This window comes from Rhincodon typus, chromosome 22 (assembly GCF_021869965.1).
Source record: "Rhincodon typus isolate 14 chromosome 22, sRhiTyp1.1, whole genome shotgun sequence".
In the NCBI taxonomy this organism is placed as follows: domain Eukaryota; kingdom Metazoa; phylum Chordata; class Chondrichthyes; order Orectolobiformes; family Rhincodontidae; genus Rhincodon; species Rhincodon typus.
In genome coordinates, this window is record NC_063353.1 from 9,428,518 (window position 1) to 9,447,269 (window position 18,752).

The 18,752-nt window shown below is 41.1% G+C and overlaps 1 protein-coding gene across 1 annotated transcript in view; it reads right to left on the reverse strand.

Annotated features, from left to right (window-relative positions):
* The window catches only part of LOC125485812 (phosphatidylinositol 4-phosphate 3-kinase C2 domain-containing subunit beta-like), a 140,991-nt gene that overhangs the window by 65,620 nt on the left and 56,619 nt on the right, over positions 1 to 18,752 (reverse strand). Inside the window, exons 12-14 of the mRNA XM_048610566.1 lie at positions 18,327 to 18,402; positions 10,544 to 10,677; positions 6,106 to 6,297 (exon numbers count right to left, since the gene is read on the reverse strand). Of these exons, the coding sequence (XP_048466523.1) occupies positions 6,106 to 6,297; positions 10,544 to 10,677; positions 18,327 to 18,402 (402 nt within the window). The remainder of the gene's footprint in view (positions 1 to 6,105; positions 6,298 to 10,543; positions 10,678 to 18,326; positions 18,403 to 18,752) is intronic.

The following is an 18,752-nucleotide window of genomic DNA, read 5'->3' on the forward strand; positions in this document are numbered from 1 at the left end:
CTTTGCAATTTTTCTTACCATGAGGTCAGTCACTGATCATATTTACAAGTGGTTGCCAATGTACATTTAATAACAGAACATCAAAGTTTATGATACACAAAAGGAAAAACAACACAAACTATTTACACCATCCAAAAACTAGCTGAACCAGATTTACTACAAATATCAGAAATAAAGAATCAATCATTTTACCCTCAACAACGACCTTGTGGATACTCAAAGCTCAGTGAAGAGTTTTAACAGTTGCTTCTTCAATTGGCATGTCCAACCTCTTCCAGAGGTGTATGAAGTTTTTTCTTGTTAGTATTAAGCCACTCGGTATTTATTTTCTTCTAGTCATAGAGCTTCAAAATCTCCCCTCCCCGACCGCATCCCAAAACCAGCCCAGCTCATCCCCGCATCCTTAACCATTCCTCCCACCTCAAGCCCCACCCCCATCTCCTACCCACTAACCTCATCCCGCCTCCTTGACCTGTCCGTCCTCCCTGGACCGACCTATCTCCTCCCTAACTCCCCACCTACATGCACCTTTACTGGTTCCAATCCCGCCTCTTTGACCTGTCAGTCTCCTCTCCACCTATCTTCTCCTTTATCCATCTTCTATCCGCCTCCCCCTCTCTCCCTATTTATTTCAGAATCCCCTTCCCCTCCCCCATTTCTGAAGAAGGGTCTTGACCCGACATGTCAGCTTTCCTGCTCCCCTGATGCTGCTTGGCCTGCTGTGTTCATCCAGCTCTACACAGTGTTATCTCAGATTCTCCAGCATCGGCAGTTCCTACTATCTCACTAAAAAAAAGCCTTTGGCCCATCGCGTTGGGCCAGTCAAAAGCAACTACCTAACTATTCTAATCCTGTTTTCCAGCACTTGACCCTTAGCCTTGGCATCAGACATGCACATCTAAATATTTCTTAAACGTATTGAGAGTTTCTGCTTCTACCACCCTTATAGACCTTGAATTCTAGATTCCCACCACCCTCCAGGTGAAAAACATTTACCAAACATCTCCTCTAAATCTTCTGCCTCTCCCCTTAAAATTATGCCCCTTGGTTGTTAATCTGTCTGTCAAAGGGAAGTCTTTCTTCTGGTGTACCCTATCTATGCTCCTCACAATTTTACACATCACAATCGTGTCCCTGTAAATCTCTGTTGCCCTATAGGAAACAACACCAGTCTGTTCAATCTCTCCTCATAACTGAAACACCCCAGCCCTGACAACATCTGCAGTTCTTGCTACATCTTGGTAAATCTCTTCTGCGCCCTCTGCAGTGCTTTCACATCCTGCCTTTAATGTGGATTCCAGAACTGCACACAATACTCTAGCTGTGACCTAACTAATGTTTACACTGTTGCGCCACATCCTCCTTGCTGTTAAACTCTATACCTTTTCTTCCACCCCGACACTTTTCCTCTTCAGTCTGATAGAAGCCAATACAATACCTGACCTTTTGGCTCGTTCACTCTTCCTAAAAAGAACTTGTTTCTGTCTTCTTTGCCTTCCTGAATCATAGGATACCTTGTTGCTAGCCAACAGGTCATTTTTTTTCTCCTTTTTACTCTTCTAGAATACTTGATTATTAACCTTGATGGTTTTTAACAGACTCATGTAAATACTTGTAAATGACTTTCCAAATACCTTGGGACAACTCACAAATAAACAACTCAAAAATAAAACTGAGTGCATCCCCTTACTAACTCTCGCTATGTAGAAATACAATGACACTTAAAGCTATTTGTGATTTTGTCCACGTTTGAACCCAAGATCTGATTTTAATTAGATCAGGTATGATTTGGCCAGAATGGACTGGGACCAGATAATTTTAGGTGAATCTGAGTCAGAGCAGTGAGATGCATTCAAGAAGGAAATAGGGACGGTACAAGGCCAACTTGTTCCAATAAAGAGAAAGGATGTCATTGAGGCTAAGAGTCATTTGACATAGAAATAGGCCCTTCAGCCCACTTTGCTGACCAAAAATCACCAAACTACACTAATCCCATTTACCTGCAATTGGTCCATAGCCTACTTGACATTTTAAGTGCTCATCCAGATGCTTCTTAAATGTCGCTAGATTACCTGCCTCTACCACCCTTGTGGACAGCACATTCCATATACTTACCACCCTTTTGGTGAAAAAATGTTTCCTCAGATCTCCTCTAAACCACTTACTCCTCATTTTAAACTCATGCCCTCTGGTCTCAGATTTGTCTAACATGAGGTAGAGATTCTCATGGTGTACTCTGTTTACGGCTATCATAATTTTGTATATCACAATCAAACTCTCCCTGAACCTCCACTGCTCCAAAAAGAAAACAAGCAAAGTCTATCCTGTCTCTCCTCATAAGTGAGACTTTTCATCCCAGGCAACATCCTAGGGACTCCACTCTGCACTCTCTCCAGTGCAGTCACATCCTTTCAATAGTGTTGTGACCAGAACTGTGCAGTATTCCAGATGTTGCCTAACCAGTGTTTCATAAAGTTGTAACAAGACTTCATTGCTCCTATATTCCGCGCCCCAGCTAATGAAGACAAGTGTCCCATGTGCCTTCTTCACCACCCCGTCTATCTGACACCTTCAGGGATCTATGGACTTGTACACCAAGATCCCTATGTTCCTCAGTACTTCCTAAGGACCTACCATACATTGTGTATATCCTTCCCTTTTTAGACCTCCCAAAATGTATAACCTCACATTTATCAGGATTCAATTCCATCAGCCGTTGCTCTGCCAAATATACCAGCTCACTTGCGATAGCCTAAGATTATCCTCCTCACTATCAACAGCACCATCAATTTTCGTGTCATTTGTTGGTGGAACCAACAAATCCAGAGAACCCTGAGGATCAAAGGATTGCATAAAGAGAAAAAGGGAGGCTAATGGCAGATACCGAGGGCTCAAAACAGTGGAAGCCTTAGAGGAAAACAGAACGTGCAAGGGCAAACTTAAAAAAGAAATTAGGAGAACAAAAAGGGGGTGGGAAAGGATAATGGCTGGTAAAATAGAGGAAAATCCTAAGTTACAGTACAGGTACATTAAGGATAAATGGATAACCAGGAAAGAATAGGGCCCATTAAGGATGACAGTGGTAATTTATGCACGGAGGCACAGGGCATAGATTGGGTTCTAAGTTGTCTTGGTGTTCACTAGTGAGAGGGATGAGGTGGGTATAGAAATCAGAGAGAAGGATTTTGATGTCATTGAAGAAGTTAACATAGGCAGAGAGGAGATTGTGAGAGATCAGGCAGGCTTAAAAGTAGATAAATCTCCAGGGCTGGGTTAAAAGTATCCCAATCAAGTTGAGTCAGATAAGGGTGGAAATATCAGAGGTTCTGGCAATGACTTTCCATTCCATCCCAGCCACAGGAGAGATGCCAGAGGACTGGAGGATAGCCCATGTGGTACTGTTATTCAAGGAGGGAGCAGGAGGAGCATTGTTCCATCTAAATGGTTACTGATAGTGCAGTGCGAATGGCCAATTGTCCCTAAGGCTTCTGTGGCCCTGAGTGCACAGCTCAATCGTAGCTTGGCACATGTGACTGAACCACACCTTTACTCTGTCACTTTCATGAGAAGAATTTCTTATTGAATAACGCACATTTATGGCCTGCCACATTGTTTGCCATCTGCATTCTTGAGCATCTTTCATTCTTTCACTGGTACATCTGTGCTGAAAATTCCTCTGCATTATTGGCATGGCGTTCTGAATTGTACCCACCTTTTTGCTGAGCTAAGTTGGCACTGGAATGCAACACTCACATTTCGTTTGTTGCTATCTATGTAATTGTGTGCCATTTGTTGTTGACCAGTAAAAAGACTATAGTTTAGACTAGTCAAATTGTTCTCTCTGCTAAGTTCCAAAAACCAGCTTTTGGAACAAATGAATAACTAGTTTTCTACACTTCTGTCATCAATAACATGCGGGGCAAAACATGGTCTGTACATAGCAATATAATTCATTTACAGATTTATTGTACAAGGCTTTGGCAGTAACATAAACCCCTCTTGGCTATACTGCATTCATTGAATTATTTTTTTTGCCTCCTATTTTGTCATTCACCAAAGCACATTTTCCCCTCCTTTTGTGAAAACCTCACCTAATTTCCATGTAACATCTCATCAAGAGCTAATGCCAGTTCCTCCTCCGCATTACACCCCAGGCAAGTCAGCCCCATTGAGGCTTCGGTGGCAATGAGCCTAAAAGGAATGAATTAGGTTGCATCTGCCAAGTGCTAAACCCAATCTGTTCGTCATTGTATGGTATGTTTACAAATCCATTTGCAAAGCCAGTTTTTTTCCGCATTGTAGGCAACAGGAGGGCAGTAGAGGGAACAGGCGTCGCTGACAGGGCATTGTCTCAAATTGATTAGCCTGTGGTGACTGGATTCTTATAGTTCTATTAGTGGGAATGTTGAAAGATGTTATCAGTTTATCCTGTAATCATAGTGCTGTGAGGCTGCCTTTCAAAACCTCCTCCCACTAACACACACACTAACCGCTGGTAGCAGTTTATTATCCTGTCAAAAATACTTTTGAATTTCATGAAAATAAAAGTTCTTCACAGCTAAATTCAAGATTTTTGTCTTCAGGTTAACCTAAGTTATGCACCATGTTAAACCAAATTTAAAAAGTTGTTTTGGGACAGGCTGCCTGCTTTAGCCTTGTAATTCCTTGAGTGTAGAAGAATAAGAGGTGACATAATTGAAGGGTTTGAAAGAAATAAAAGGATATATAGAAAGAAATTATTTCTTCTGGTGATGGAGCCCAAAATGAAGGGGCAGGACCTTAAAATTAAAGCTAGACTATTTTGGGGTTGATGTCAGGAAGCAGTTCTTCACTCAAGCAAGATGGAAATCTGGAACTTACTTCCCCAAAACAGTTGTAAATTTTGAAAATGACAATCCAAATTTTCAAAGCTGAGATTGATAGATTTTCATGAGGGAAAGGATATTAAAGGCAATGGAATCAAAGTGGGCAGATGGAATTAAAATACAGATCAGCCATGATTGATCAATTGGACGATAAAAGAGACTTGAGGGCCAACTCAAGTTCCCACGTTCCTAGATACTCTTGGGCCCTAAATGCAAAGCTTAAATCAAAGTTCCTATTCATTTATTTTCTTCTCCAATTGCTGTTACAGACCAATCTCTGTTCTCTGATTTAGGACCTAGACCACATTGAGGCAAACCTTTCTTAACTTGATAACTACAAAGTTGAAACATGACAAAATAACAAGTATGAAATGGATTTGCAAAGGTACCTTGGAGCTTTAGAGTTTTATGAGTTGGTTCATCAAGGCTTGATCAGAGGGTTGCAGATGGGCCATTTCCCCGATCCTACAGCCCCTGCCAAACACATTCCCACACAGCTATCTTCGCCTCCGAATTAAAACACTCTGTTCAATACAAAACAAATAAGCAAAGGCCACCTACTGAAAAAATCCAATCGATAGAAATTATTATTACACAGAATTGTATAAAACACCAATTCCCTATTTAGTTCCTTCAATCCAAGAGATGTGAATGTGACAAAATCACAACAGCTTCTTCACTGATAATTTCTAAACTTCAGTGCCACACGATCTAATCTGGGTGCATGATCCTTCTGAACTGTTTACAGTGAAGGGATGGACCTAGTTTCAGCTGACTCAGAGTGATTCAGATGCTTTGTCTACATTTTTCAATCCTAACCGCATCGTGACACCATACCAATATGACACCTGTATTTCCTACAATGGCCATCCATGTGGATCCCTGACTGAAACTGAGAGGCGATGTGCAGTTTTATGTTGACAAATTACATTTACTTTGCTTGATACTCACAAGCATATATTTCTGAAGGACTTTTCTTGGCAGAGAAAACAAACTTCTGTCCCATCAGTTTTTATGAAGTCAAGGAGGTGAAAAGCCCAAATGATAACTCATTGTATCTCCCAGGACTAAGCATTTAATATGATAAAATTAAAGGTGACTTACTAGGCTACCTTAGCCCAAACATGAAACTGATGAAGGAGAATCTTTAGAATCTATTATCTTTAAATAAAGTCTAATATTTCCAGAACATTTTTGGTAAGTGGGAGGATAATCACTTGGAGATCAGACAGACTCTTACCTTGAAAGCAATAGTCCCAGTGTCTCCAAAGGGTTTGCTGAAATGTTCCACCTCCTGAGCACTGCATAACTCTCAGACAGTGAATCTGAACCACAGCTAGGTGCACTGCCCAGTAAGAGAGGAAGGAAACAGTTTGAACTGTTACAGAATGAACGTTTTGTCCAGAGCAAGTTTTTCTCTTCTTCTTCAATCCTGCAAACAACAGCAGAACGGAAGTGAAAATGTTGTGACACCAAGCCTGACATCTGACAGGTTGTAGTCATGATGAATGATACCAGCATTTCAGAATTGGAACATTTTCCCTTGAGTGAAAAGCTGAGCCAGCATGACACAAGTCAAAACTTTCTTTGACAATTTATCTGAGCCTTAATCCGAGGCCAGCTACCTGTCTTTTAGATTCTTGCGCTTCAAATCCCTGTCACCCTTGATATGGGAATTGTCAACTCAAAGTCAATTAATATCAGATTGATTGAGTACTTTTGTATCTGAGGTATTCCATTTTTGAACATTTGATCAAAATCCCTGCCAAGGAATGTGAACGTTGCTTTTTTACTGTGCGAGAAAGTGAAACGAGTTGGATTCAAAACCAGATCAGAGAAATAAATTGTGTTCCAAAGCACTGTACTGAACAGGGCAGTACAAACAGGGTCTAATTAATCTTGGAACATCATGATATTGATTCAAAAACAGAAACAACATGACACATGAAGTGTTTTAATTACGTGTTAAAGTAAAAAAAAAACATCTGAATTAATGTACTGGGCCATGCAGAACAGGATTAATCTGTATTCTTATCTCAGTCAAGAAAGACAAAGGTGGACTCAGCACCGTGCTAGAAAGAACAAAAAGAAATAGAAGACTTTCAGCAATGCAGCACTCACAATACCATCAGGAATTGCTACCCCAGTGAATAGGGCAACAAGGCTAATTCAACTGCTCCAATTCTCACTGTAACAAATCAGCCAGCTCAAGACAAATGAGAATAAGTTCTGGGATCTTACTGTTCTCATGCCTAACTTTCACAACATGCAATGAATTCAGGCCTGCTTCTTTCTGGTAACTCATTCATGGATGTAGTGACCTTTGTATAATAGGTTTTGTCTGCCTTGCCTCACCAACCCAAACTTGAAGATTTTCAATCTTGTTATTCTGTACTTGGATTCTCATCAACAGAGACAGATAAGAGGATCAACTTGGTCAAATGATGGACCTCAGAGAAATGGATTGATGCGCAAATTAACAAGATTGCCGTCAGAGTCTGGAAGTTACAAAATGACTCTTCTATTACACTGGCAGGGCAGTTTTGCTACTCAATTAAAACAAACAATAGCAAACAGGGTCAAAGAATCTTCAAACACAGAAAGAAGCCATTTGACTTGGCAAGTCTTTGCTACAACATTCCAATATGAATCTCACTGTCTTGTGTTATCTTCTCTGTCAAATGTTAATGTATCCTTAGGAATGATGCAATGGCCTCTATTTTAGCTACCAGCAAATCATTCCACAACTTTCTGCAGAAATTATTAATACTACCTTTTCTTTTGGCTCCCAGCACACATTGAAATCTAAACTCGCATCCTTGTTTTGAAATTTCATGATGACCTTGCCTCTCCCTATTTCTGTAACCTGCTGCATGTATAAAACTCTCCAAATTCTCTGTGTTTCTTCTATTCTCTTATGTCTGACAAGTGGCAAGTGACATTCGTGCCAAACAAATGCCAGGCTATGCCCATCACCAATAAGAGACAATCTAACAACCACCCCTTGACATTCAATGCTGTTACCATCACTGACTCCCCCACTATCAACATCCTGGGGATTACCATTGACCAGAAACTCAACTGGACTCACCACATAAACACAGTGGCTACAAGAGCAGGTCAGAAGCTAGGAATACTGCGGAAAGTAACTCACCTCCTGAATCCTCAAAGCCTGCCCACCATCTACAAGGCACAAGTCAGGAGTTTGATTGAATACTCCCCACTTGTCTGGATGAGTGCAGCTCCAACAATACTCAAGAAGCTTGACACCATCCAGGAAAAAGCAGCCCGATGATTGGACCCACATCCACAAGCATTCATTCCCTCCACCATCGACGCTCAGTAGCAGCAGTGTGTACTATCTACAAGATGCATTGCAGAAATTCACCAATTTCCTCAGACAGCACCTTCCAAACCCACGACCACCTCCATCTAGAAAGACAATGTTCACATTCCGAGATCCTTTCTCTCGGAAGGGAGTGGGAACTGGTGGCCAGGAAACCACGGAGTGGGGATCCAAGCTTTGTTCTAAGAGGTCTCAAGGGGCAGTCAGAGTCTGTGAATCCACCTACTCACCACAACAGCAAATTGCTGCTTAATGCACAACACCCACATCATTCTGCAGTCCCTGATGCTCAGGACTCCTGTCTAACATCCTTCATCTCATCCTATAAGCGAATGCTGTCACTCTCTCCTCAGCCTCTCACAGTCTCCACATATTCACCCAGGACAGGCACAGCACTCAAAAACAGTGCAAAATGACATCTGACAATCTCTGTTGCAGGATCAGGTGAGAACAGAGTGGAGTAGAACCAGTGGGAGACATGGATGACTGCACCTCTTGAGTGTTAAAGAGGAGATGGTTCTCTATATTGTGGAGCCAGCTGTGATGGGTCCCCTGGCATCCAACTTTTAGGGAGACATTGAGTATGGTGGTATCTTCCTGCCTGAAGTGCTTCTCAATTCCCAGAACACTTTCGCCCTTCTTCTAGCTGATGGACTGTCAATGCCGTGACCATGTACTGACTCTCTCCCAATTGAGACCCCCTCCTGCTTCACAATCTTCCCATTCTGAGTTGCTGCTTTGAGAACTGTTGTCTGCCCAACCACACCAGCTCCAGGAGGAGGAAGGAGAGCAAACTACCAGCTCAGATCCTGGCACTATTTTGAGTTGAGTACAGAGGTTGGGCCCAGCACATGGTGAGTCACTGGGCATGAATGAGCTACAACCAGAAGGTTCATTGGCCACTTCACTGGGAGGATGAGGTGAGGAGTGATATGCACTGCTGCGGTGGATTCAGATGAGGACTCCCATGAGATTTGCTTAACATATGAGGAACGTTTGAGGACTCTGGGACTATACTCATTGGAGTTTAGAAGGATGAGGGGGGATCTAATTGAAACTTACAGAATACTGAATGGCCTGGACAAAGTGGATGTTGGGAAGATATTTTTATTTGTAGGAGAGACTAGGACCCGAGGGCACAGCCTTAGAGTAAAGGGAAGACCTTTTAGAACGGAGATAAGGAGAAACTTCTTCAGCCAGAGAGTGGTGAATCTATGGAATTCACTGCCACAGAAGCCTGTGGAGGCCAGGTCATTGAGTACATTTAAGACTGAGATAGATAGGCTCTTGATTATCAAGGGGATCAAGGGTTATAGGGAGAAAGTGGGAGAATGGGGTTGAGGAACGTATCAGCCATGATTGAATGGCGGAGCAGACTTGGTGGGCCAAATGGCCTAATTTCTGCTCCTTTATCTTATGGTCTTATGGTCTTATGGAGATAGTACAGAGGCGAGCTGTGAAGGGCCTGAATAGGTATAGAAACTGAGATGCTGAGTATATTGTCTGACATGCCTTCTATCACTGTTGAGGCGCTCCAAGTTGACAATGTACAAGGCACAGAAGTTACCCACTCCACAGCCTTGGCTCAATCTCCCAGACATGTTGCAGAACCAGAGGCACTGTGACGGCCATGTCCATATATGTTGCAGTCTCTGAGTGTACAGGCCATCCCTGCACGGATCTGGTGACAATGTCTGGCAAATGCAGGAACTCGACTAAAACACCTCCTCCAGAATACTGTCAGACACTGCAACAGAAAATGACTCAAAGTATTTAACTTATCAGTAGTCAGGGTGCTTGGCTTTTTAATACTACATTACCTGTCTTGCTGCATCCGTAGCCTTGGATATTGTGGAACAGGACACAGATAAAGACCGACAATGCAGCCTGCCCCCGAGAAAGCCAACCCTATCATTATTGTGTTGCTGGAAGCTACAGATATGAATTTCCCTTAATCTCTCCTATGGCATAAAACTCAATATACATAACAGGCCTTCTGTTAGGTGCCAATTTGAATACCTTCTGACAATGCAGGCAAACTGATTCTACTGTATTCCCTCACCTATAAAGTCAGCCGCATTTTCAACAAAATTCTTTTAATTTTGAATATGATGAATGCAGACTAACTTTGAGAAATGACATTGGCTCCCCCTAACAGATTTGAACAACTATATGGAATCCTACAGTACAGAACGTGGCCTTTCAATCAATTGTCCTCATGCTGGCTCTTTGAAAGAAAAACATTGCAGCATTCATGTCAGGGCTAAGACACAAGAATCAGTTTCCAAAGACCTAGCCAAAGAGATGCTTCAGAGACAGGGGACATACTTACAAAAGCAGAGAATGTTTCTGTTGGATGTTCGTAATCTGTTTTCTGGACACTTCATCTATATTGGTGACAGAGTGCCAGTGGTCTGCAGGAGCAGGTCGTGAAAACATGACCAAGAGTGAGGCTGGAAAATTTATCTGTATGTAAAATGATACGAGTTACATTTTGGATACTGGACATACTTTAACATTCCAGCAAGAAACAGTATTAAAATTCCTTACCAGCACATTGCAAATAACAGGGAGCAGCCAAATAACGATTTCACTGTGCTACAATGTGCATGGCAATCAGTCTTTTTCAAAGTTACCCATTGTGCAAGGCACATTAAGAGTTTCAGACATGATAGGTGCAATATAAATGCTGTATTTTCTTTATAATTAGCACCGATCACTGAAACTAACAAATCAGAGGACAGAAATGCTCCTTACCTAAAGTACATTCAGGATTTTAATTGGGAGCTGATCCTTGAACAGTCTCTTTTACTTGCCCCTTATCCCCTATATTGATCTCATTTTTCTGCTTCCTGGATGCTTTTAATTCTGTTTTAAAGAGTTACCATTATGAATGTTGTAATTAGCTTCGCACTCAGGTAACTGTGTGTTAAAACATTTCTTCTAACCTAGGGCTACACTTAAAGTCACCAACTGTCAGTGACTCACCAATCATTGGAAACCATTTACCCATATGCACCTCTCATAATTTTTAAATCCACTATCATTTTTCCATTTTTGTCCCCTAGAAGGACAAGGGCAGCAGATACATGGGAATACCACCACCTGCAAGTTCCCCTCCAAGCCACACATCATTCTGAGTTGGAAATATATTGCTTTCCTTCAGTATTGCTGAATCAAAACTATCTTCCCAAAGGCACTGGGGTGGAGGGGCAATGGTTGTGTTGATGCCACATGGACTGAAGCAGTTCAAGAAGCCAGCTCACCATTGCCTTCTCCACGGTGATAAGGGATAGGCAATAAATGCTGGCCCTACCAGTGATGCTCACACCCCATGATTGAATAGAAACAATCTTTTGTTCAAAAGAATATTGCTGTGAATACCCTTTGTGTGGAACTCAAATGTCTCATTAACAGTAAAGCTTTAAGTCTCCGTTCCCAGTGAAATACCAATGTATTATTTATTCTAATTTATCATTTCCATTCATTTTCTGAGCAGTGAACATTCATACTTTGTAAATCAAAACAAAAAAGTCTATTTATTAAAAGATTACCTTCTGCTTCCTATATCTTATCAAATGTTGGGAATGTTGCCAAGATTTTGATTTGTTTTGCAAACAGGAATAAAGAAATGCTGAATTGAAAATTAATTCCAGCAACTTTCACATTGAAGTCAATCAGCTGGGATAAAATGTGGAAGTTAATGGAATTAAGGATTGTGTTGGACATTCCTTTTGCTCCCTCATTGATTTATTTTGGTTTGTGGCCACAAAATTGTCCAATCTTTCATTGGGACAGGGCACTGGAATATTATGTCTTTTCTTAACAATTTTGCCTTGCAATTTTCTGTGGGAATTGACTCCTTGATGGGCAGAGTTTCTATAGGAGAGTCTGTTCCTCAGTATTTTACCCAATTTCCTTATATTCACAGAGTCATAAAGCATGGAAACAGACCCTTCGGTCCAACTCGTCTAAGTTGACCATGTTCCCAAACTAAACTAGTCCTACCTGCCTGCATTTGGCCCATATCTCTTCAAACTCTTCCTATCCATGTACTTATCCGAATGTCTTGTAAACTATACCTGTATCCACCACTTCCTTTGGCAGTTCATTCTACACATTAACCACTCTCTGTGTAAAAACATTGCCCCTCATGTCCTTTTTAAATCTTTCTCCTCTCACCTTAAAAATATGCCTCCTAGTTTTAAACTCTCCCACCTTAGGGGAAAGACCTTTTATATTCACCTTATCTATGCCCCTCATGATTTTATAAATCTCTATAATGTCACCCTCAACCTCCTATACTGCAGTGAAAAAAGTTCCAGCCTATTTTTATATCCCAAAATCTCCATTCTCTGCAACGTCCTGGTAAGTCTTTTCTGAACACTCTCCAGTTTAATAATCCTTCCTATAACAGGGTGACCAGAACTGCACATAGTACTTCAGAAGAGGCCCCACCAATGTCCTGTACAACCTCAATATGATGTCCCAAGTCCAATACTCAACGGTCTGAGCAATGAAGGCAAGTGTGCTAAATGCTTTCTTAACCACCCTATCTACCTGTGATGCAAATTGCAAAGGATTGTATACCTGAACCCCTAGGTCTGTCTGTTCTACAACACTACCTAGGGCCCTACCAAAAATTGTATAAGTGCTTGCCCTTGTTTGTTTTATCAAAATGTAATACCTCACATTTATCCAAATTAAACTCCATCAACCACTCTTCAGCCCATTGACCCAATTGATCAGGATCTCTTTGTAATCTTAGATAACCTTCTTCACTGTGCACAATACCACCACTGTTGGTGTAATCTGCAAACTTAATAACCATGCCTCCTATATTCTCATCCAAATCATTTATAGAAATGATAAACAAAACAGGACACAGTACCGATCCCTGTGGAAAACCGCTGGTCACAGGTCTCCAGTCCGAAAAACAATCTCCACCACCACCCTCTGTTTCCTACCGTAAAGCCAATTTTCATGCTCAATCCTTTACAGTGCAAAAGACAGACAATTGTCATGATCCCTGCAGAGGCTGACAACTTTAAAAAATAGCTGAACCTCTAGTTAGTGGGTGAAAGGATTACACAGAAAGATTTTATGTTTTAAGATTTCAACTGCAAAAAATTACTAAAAGCATTGTTGACTAAATGCTATTGATGTCGGCAATTATAATTTAAACCATCCAGAAGAATATGTCCCTTTTCTGTTCGGCACAACTGAAAGCCCACTTAAACAGGTACATTTAACTCTGTCTTTTAAGTTCAATTCAAGATATTAACAAGAAGAGACAGGGTAGATAAAGATAAACTATTTCTACTAGTTGGGGATTTTAGAACTAGAGGGTGTAGTCTGAGAATTAGGGCAATTCTATTCAAGAGAGATGTTAGGAAGCATGTTCATAAACAGAGATTGGTAAATGTTTGGAACTGTCTTCCACAAATGGCAATGGATCAGTTGTTAATTGTAAATCTGAAATTGATAATTTTTTGTTAAACAAAGGTGATAAGGGATGTTGATCAAAGGCAGGTATATGGAGTTAGACGACAGATCAGCCATGACCTCACTCAATGGTGGAATAAGCTCAAGGAGCTGAATGGCCTACTATTGTTCCTATGGTCACATAATTGGCTTGAGTTGATTCTTATCTCCATTGGATTTACTCCTTGTATTTCCATTCTAAACCTTAATCTCTGTCTTTCACAGTAAGTGTTTTTTTCCCCACTCTGAGGTTCTTCCTCTAGTGAAAAATAGATGAATCCTCTAACTTTGTTTTGACTCCTGATGGATTTGGTCATTTCAATCCAAGTGGACCTCCCATTGGACTTTTATACAACAAACGATAGAAACTTCTAGCCTTTAGCTACAGCCTCATCTGGATCCTGACGGACTAAGCTTGTCTGTATTTTGCAGGGATTTCTTAGACCCTTTCCTTTGCAAAGCCCATCTCCATGGCAATAGCAGTTACATGAGCCTTGATTCCAGGTAGAACTGCTGATTAGCTATCCTTGGGACCCCCCCAATGACTTTTATCTTGGAAGTAAATGGACAATCTAAAGCAGAAGTGTTCACAGTCCAACATTCTCAACACTTTGGAGTCTCATGGTTTGTTCACTGTTGGCACACATTCTGCTTTGGTATTAGCCCTGACTCCCACTGCTGATTGGCATTTCACGGTATCTGGCACCTCTGCCAGTTTATTATTCATTCATTTACAGGATAAGGGTGTCACTGGCTAAACCAGCATTTATTGATGTGGGTCTGAAATCACATGTAGGCTAGACCAGGTAAGAACAGCAATTTTCTTTCCTAAAGGACATTAGTGAACCAGATGGGCTTTTTCCCCAACCATCAACAATCAATTCACGGTCGTCATTTGACTCTTAATTGAAATTCTTATTTAATTCAAATTCCATTATCTGCCATGGCAGGATTTGAACCCATGTCTCCAGAACATTACCTGAGTCTCTGAATTAACAATCCAGTGATAATACCACTAGGTCATTACTTCCCCAAGTATGAAACACAAGATAAGGGTTATTTGAGGTAATTTATTCTCCTTTGTCTAGAATGTGTCCAGGGCCTGTCTAATTACCAGATGATAGATGGGTCTAAAAAGAAGATGTATTTATCTTAATTAACAAGGTAGCTTATTGTATGACAAGAATGAGCACAACTTACGTTACTAGTCAGGTCTAATTACTGAGGATTCCAAGGAGCTGCACAGAATAACTCTGCTCCCTATGAAGGAGAGGGGAGAATTCTCGTCTCTACCCAAAGACTGTATCTGACATTATCAGGTTGGGTGGACTTAATGCAACTTCAACATTAACTATTTCAGGATTATTACCTTGCAAAAGCAAAAACTTGCACTGTCTTCCCAGTAAAAACAATCTGGGTCTCCTTTAATCTCAGACAATTAAACTGCCCAGGCTTTCTGTCAGGCAGACTTCAAAACAGGTCATGTGACCTGTTTTACCTCAAATTAAAGACACAATCCAAAATGTGACAATCTTACAAACATTGTAACTGCAATGTAATAAAGAGTGGGGGAAAGAAAGGAAACAAATCAGGCCTTGAAACTATTTTCTTGGATGTTGTGAGCAGAAATCTCTGGTGATATTACCAACCCTCTCCCACCTCCATTCACTCTTAAAGCGGTTGAAGAAATAAATATATATTTAAGTACTTTTAGCAGTGACACAATAAGTTTTTGTAGCATTTGACAGGAATATGCTATTATGAATCGATCAGCACCTGAGTTTATCTGATTTTTGTTTTAGCATTCATAGCAACCATTCACCTTCACCCTCATCCAAGTGAGAATTGGCTGGCTTTTGATAGGTTTTGCTGGGGTAATGAAACACCTATACTCACTGGCAGTGAATATTTCTATCAGGGTTATTGTTGGAGCATTAACATTAAAGTTTGTTGTTTTCTACTGTATCACACATGAGAATGAATTTCACTGGGGGATTTTGGTCTGTTTTTGCCACTTCCCAACGGCCGTCCTGCAGTGATAATGCACTACAGGCTACATGAGCTGAGAGTTGGTTGTCTGACAACCCACCAGTAAAAAGAGTGCCCTGTCCTCCAGAGCTGTTGGTCCATCTGATTGCCTGTTATCCCTTGCACCCGAGCAGCAGCCTAAACTCAGGTGTGGCCGTGTGGCACTGCAAAAGGAAGCTAATGAAGATTGAGGGTAACACCAGACCCAGAGAAGTCCCTGAGGGTTTGGGTGAGGAGAGATTGGGCACCGTAGGGAGGGTCAGGAGGTGGGTAGCAGGGTAGGTGTTGGAGGTCAGATGAGGAGGCACAAAGAGGACTTATGCCAAGGGAGGAAATACTTACAGTGTGCATGGATCCTTCAAAGGATCTACACCTTCGTTAGCAACTCCTCTGTCTGTCCAACTGTCTTTCTCTCTCTTTGGGTTCTATCCTATCGTTTACTCCCTACCCCACCCACCTCCCTATTTTATGCATATAAACTGACGTTTTCCCAGCCACCAGCGGTTCTGAGGAAGGGTCACCGGACCTGAAACGTTAACTCTGTCTTCTTCTCCACAGCTGCTGCCAGGCCTGCTGAGCTTTTCCAGCAACTTTATTTTTGTTCCTGATTTACAGCATCCGCAGTTCTTTTGGTTTTTTTTTTTCTACACCTTCTTCCTTGTTTGATGGACTGGTGATCTGCTCGTGCAATATTTATCCTCCAGCTGAAGTGAGAAGTGCCAAATCACATTTCAAGAGGTGGGCATGTTGTAGTGCATGCAACATGCAGTTGTGGGGTAGGGGAAATGGTCGATGGGAAGCATGGATTTCAGTATCTCTGAAGGATGGTTCAAACAGGCAGACAGGTTCAAACAGACCTCTGTCACCAAACTTTAATCTTCGAATCAAAGGCTAGATTGAAATGTTGTTGAAGTTAGTTTAATTGGAGATTTCTAAACTTGATATAAAAGATTGATAGACAAGCGTATTCAGAGAAATGGAACAAAGGTGAGTAAATGGGGTTAAGACATGGATCAACCATGATCTAACTGAATGGTAAAACATGCTCAAGGGGCTGATTGGCCTTCCCACTTGCTGCCTTCTTACAGCTTAAGTCTGCACTCTTCTTAGGGATGAACTGAAATTGTCCACCAGAATATTGAGTTCACTTTGATTCATATAGAGTCAGAGAGTCATACAGCATGGAAACAGACCCTTCGGTCCAACCAGTTCATACCAACCATAATCCTAAACTTAACTAGTCCCTCCTGGCTGCTCCTGGCCCATATGCCACCAAACCTTTCCTATTCACGTACTTAATCAAATATCTTTAAACGTCGTAATTGTACCCACTTTGTATTTTCCTCTTGAGGATCATTCCACACACGAACCGCCCTCTCTGTAAAAAATTTTCCTCTCATGTCTTTTTAAAATCTTTCGCCTTTCACCTCAAAAGTCTTGAAATCCTCCATCCTAGGGAAAAGACACCTACCATTAACCCTATCTATACCCCTCATTACTTTATAAACTTCTATAAGGTCGCCTCTCAACCTTCTATGCTCCAGTGAAAAAAGTCCCAGCCTTTCCAGCCTTCCTCTATAACTCAGACCTTTCATACCTGGCAACATCCTGGTAAATCTCTTCTGAACCCTCACCAGTTTAATAATATCCTTCCTATAACTAGGTGACCAGAAGAAAATAATTGAGACTCTGCTTCTATTCAGTTGATTTGAATTTAGTGTTCCTCCACCTTGAGTGAGAAAGATCCCACCACTATTTTGGTCATTTTGTGTTGAAGACTGGATTATTATTCATACATTCTGGGACTCACCACAGTAGGAACAGAATGCTTGGTGGTGTAGTTCATTTATTGTTGTTCACTTCATGTTTATACTCATCTGACCCATAGTGGCTTAGTAAGTAGCTATGTCCCCAGTCATCTAACTGCAGAGCAATCTATGGGGTCTAGTGATTTATTGTTGATTACTAGTTGTCTGTTTCCAGTTCATCTGGAGATTATTCATTATTGTGTTCCATTGCACTGAGGGTGGTAAGACTGCTGTCAAAGTGTCCAATTCCCTATTGATTCTGGGATGGAATCATTCAGCTAAACTCACAACAGCAATTTTAATCAATCCAAATCTAAATCCATTGTCCCACCTTGATCTAACTTCCAATTCCACAAAGCAAAGAACTTATCACTCCTGTAAATAGTCGTAATCTCAGTTTACTGTGTCCTACATAATAGATGGTAATGAATTATTACACCAGGGTAATCGCCAGTTATCTCATCATTGGGCGTATAAAGAGTTGGCTTCTCCCCCAAATAGCTAACTGTTGGTCAGTTGTTTATTTCAGTAAACATTTCAGATCGTTCAAAATTTTGAAAGTCCAAATACATCAAATGTTTTACAAAATCATCCATGTGCACTTGCCGCCTGCCAACTCCTCTTAGATAAAATTGTTGAAGAAAATACAAAGGGACCTTTAGTGACACCATTATGACATTGCATCATTTAATTCTGGTGGCTTGGCAGCAGGTTGTATTATTTTATTCCAGTGAATTATTCCAGGTTGTTTTTTTTATTGGATTTAATGCATAATTCAATGCAAGTGAAACTTACCTGTAGGATCAAGCTGTCTGCTTGGCTAGCATTGGCTGGGATGAGACACAATAGCTTTGTACTATGGACCAACACTCTGTTGAAAAAATGGAATATGTCAATTTTAGTCATAATGCTACTTGAATAATGATCATATTTTACTTTGTGTGCAGCATTCTAAGTGGATCTACTTGACTATTCTGCCATTCGACCACTCCCAGGTTACAACAGTTTATAATCAGTCACAAAGGATAAATTCAGCAAGGAATTACAAGAAAGGAGAATCTGTCAGAGTATATATGTGTCTCTGACTCATGCCTTGAGGCTTTGTTCTAGAGTGTAGCCTTGCTGAATTTGTCCTGAAATGTTGAACAAAAACAAAGTTGCTGGAAAAGCTCACTAGGTCTGGCAGCATCTGTGGAGGAGAAAACAGAGTTAACGTTTCGG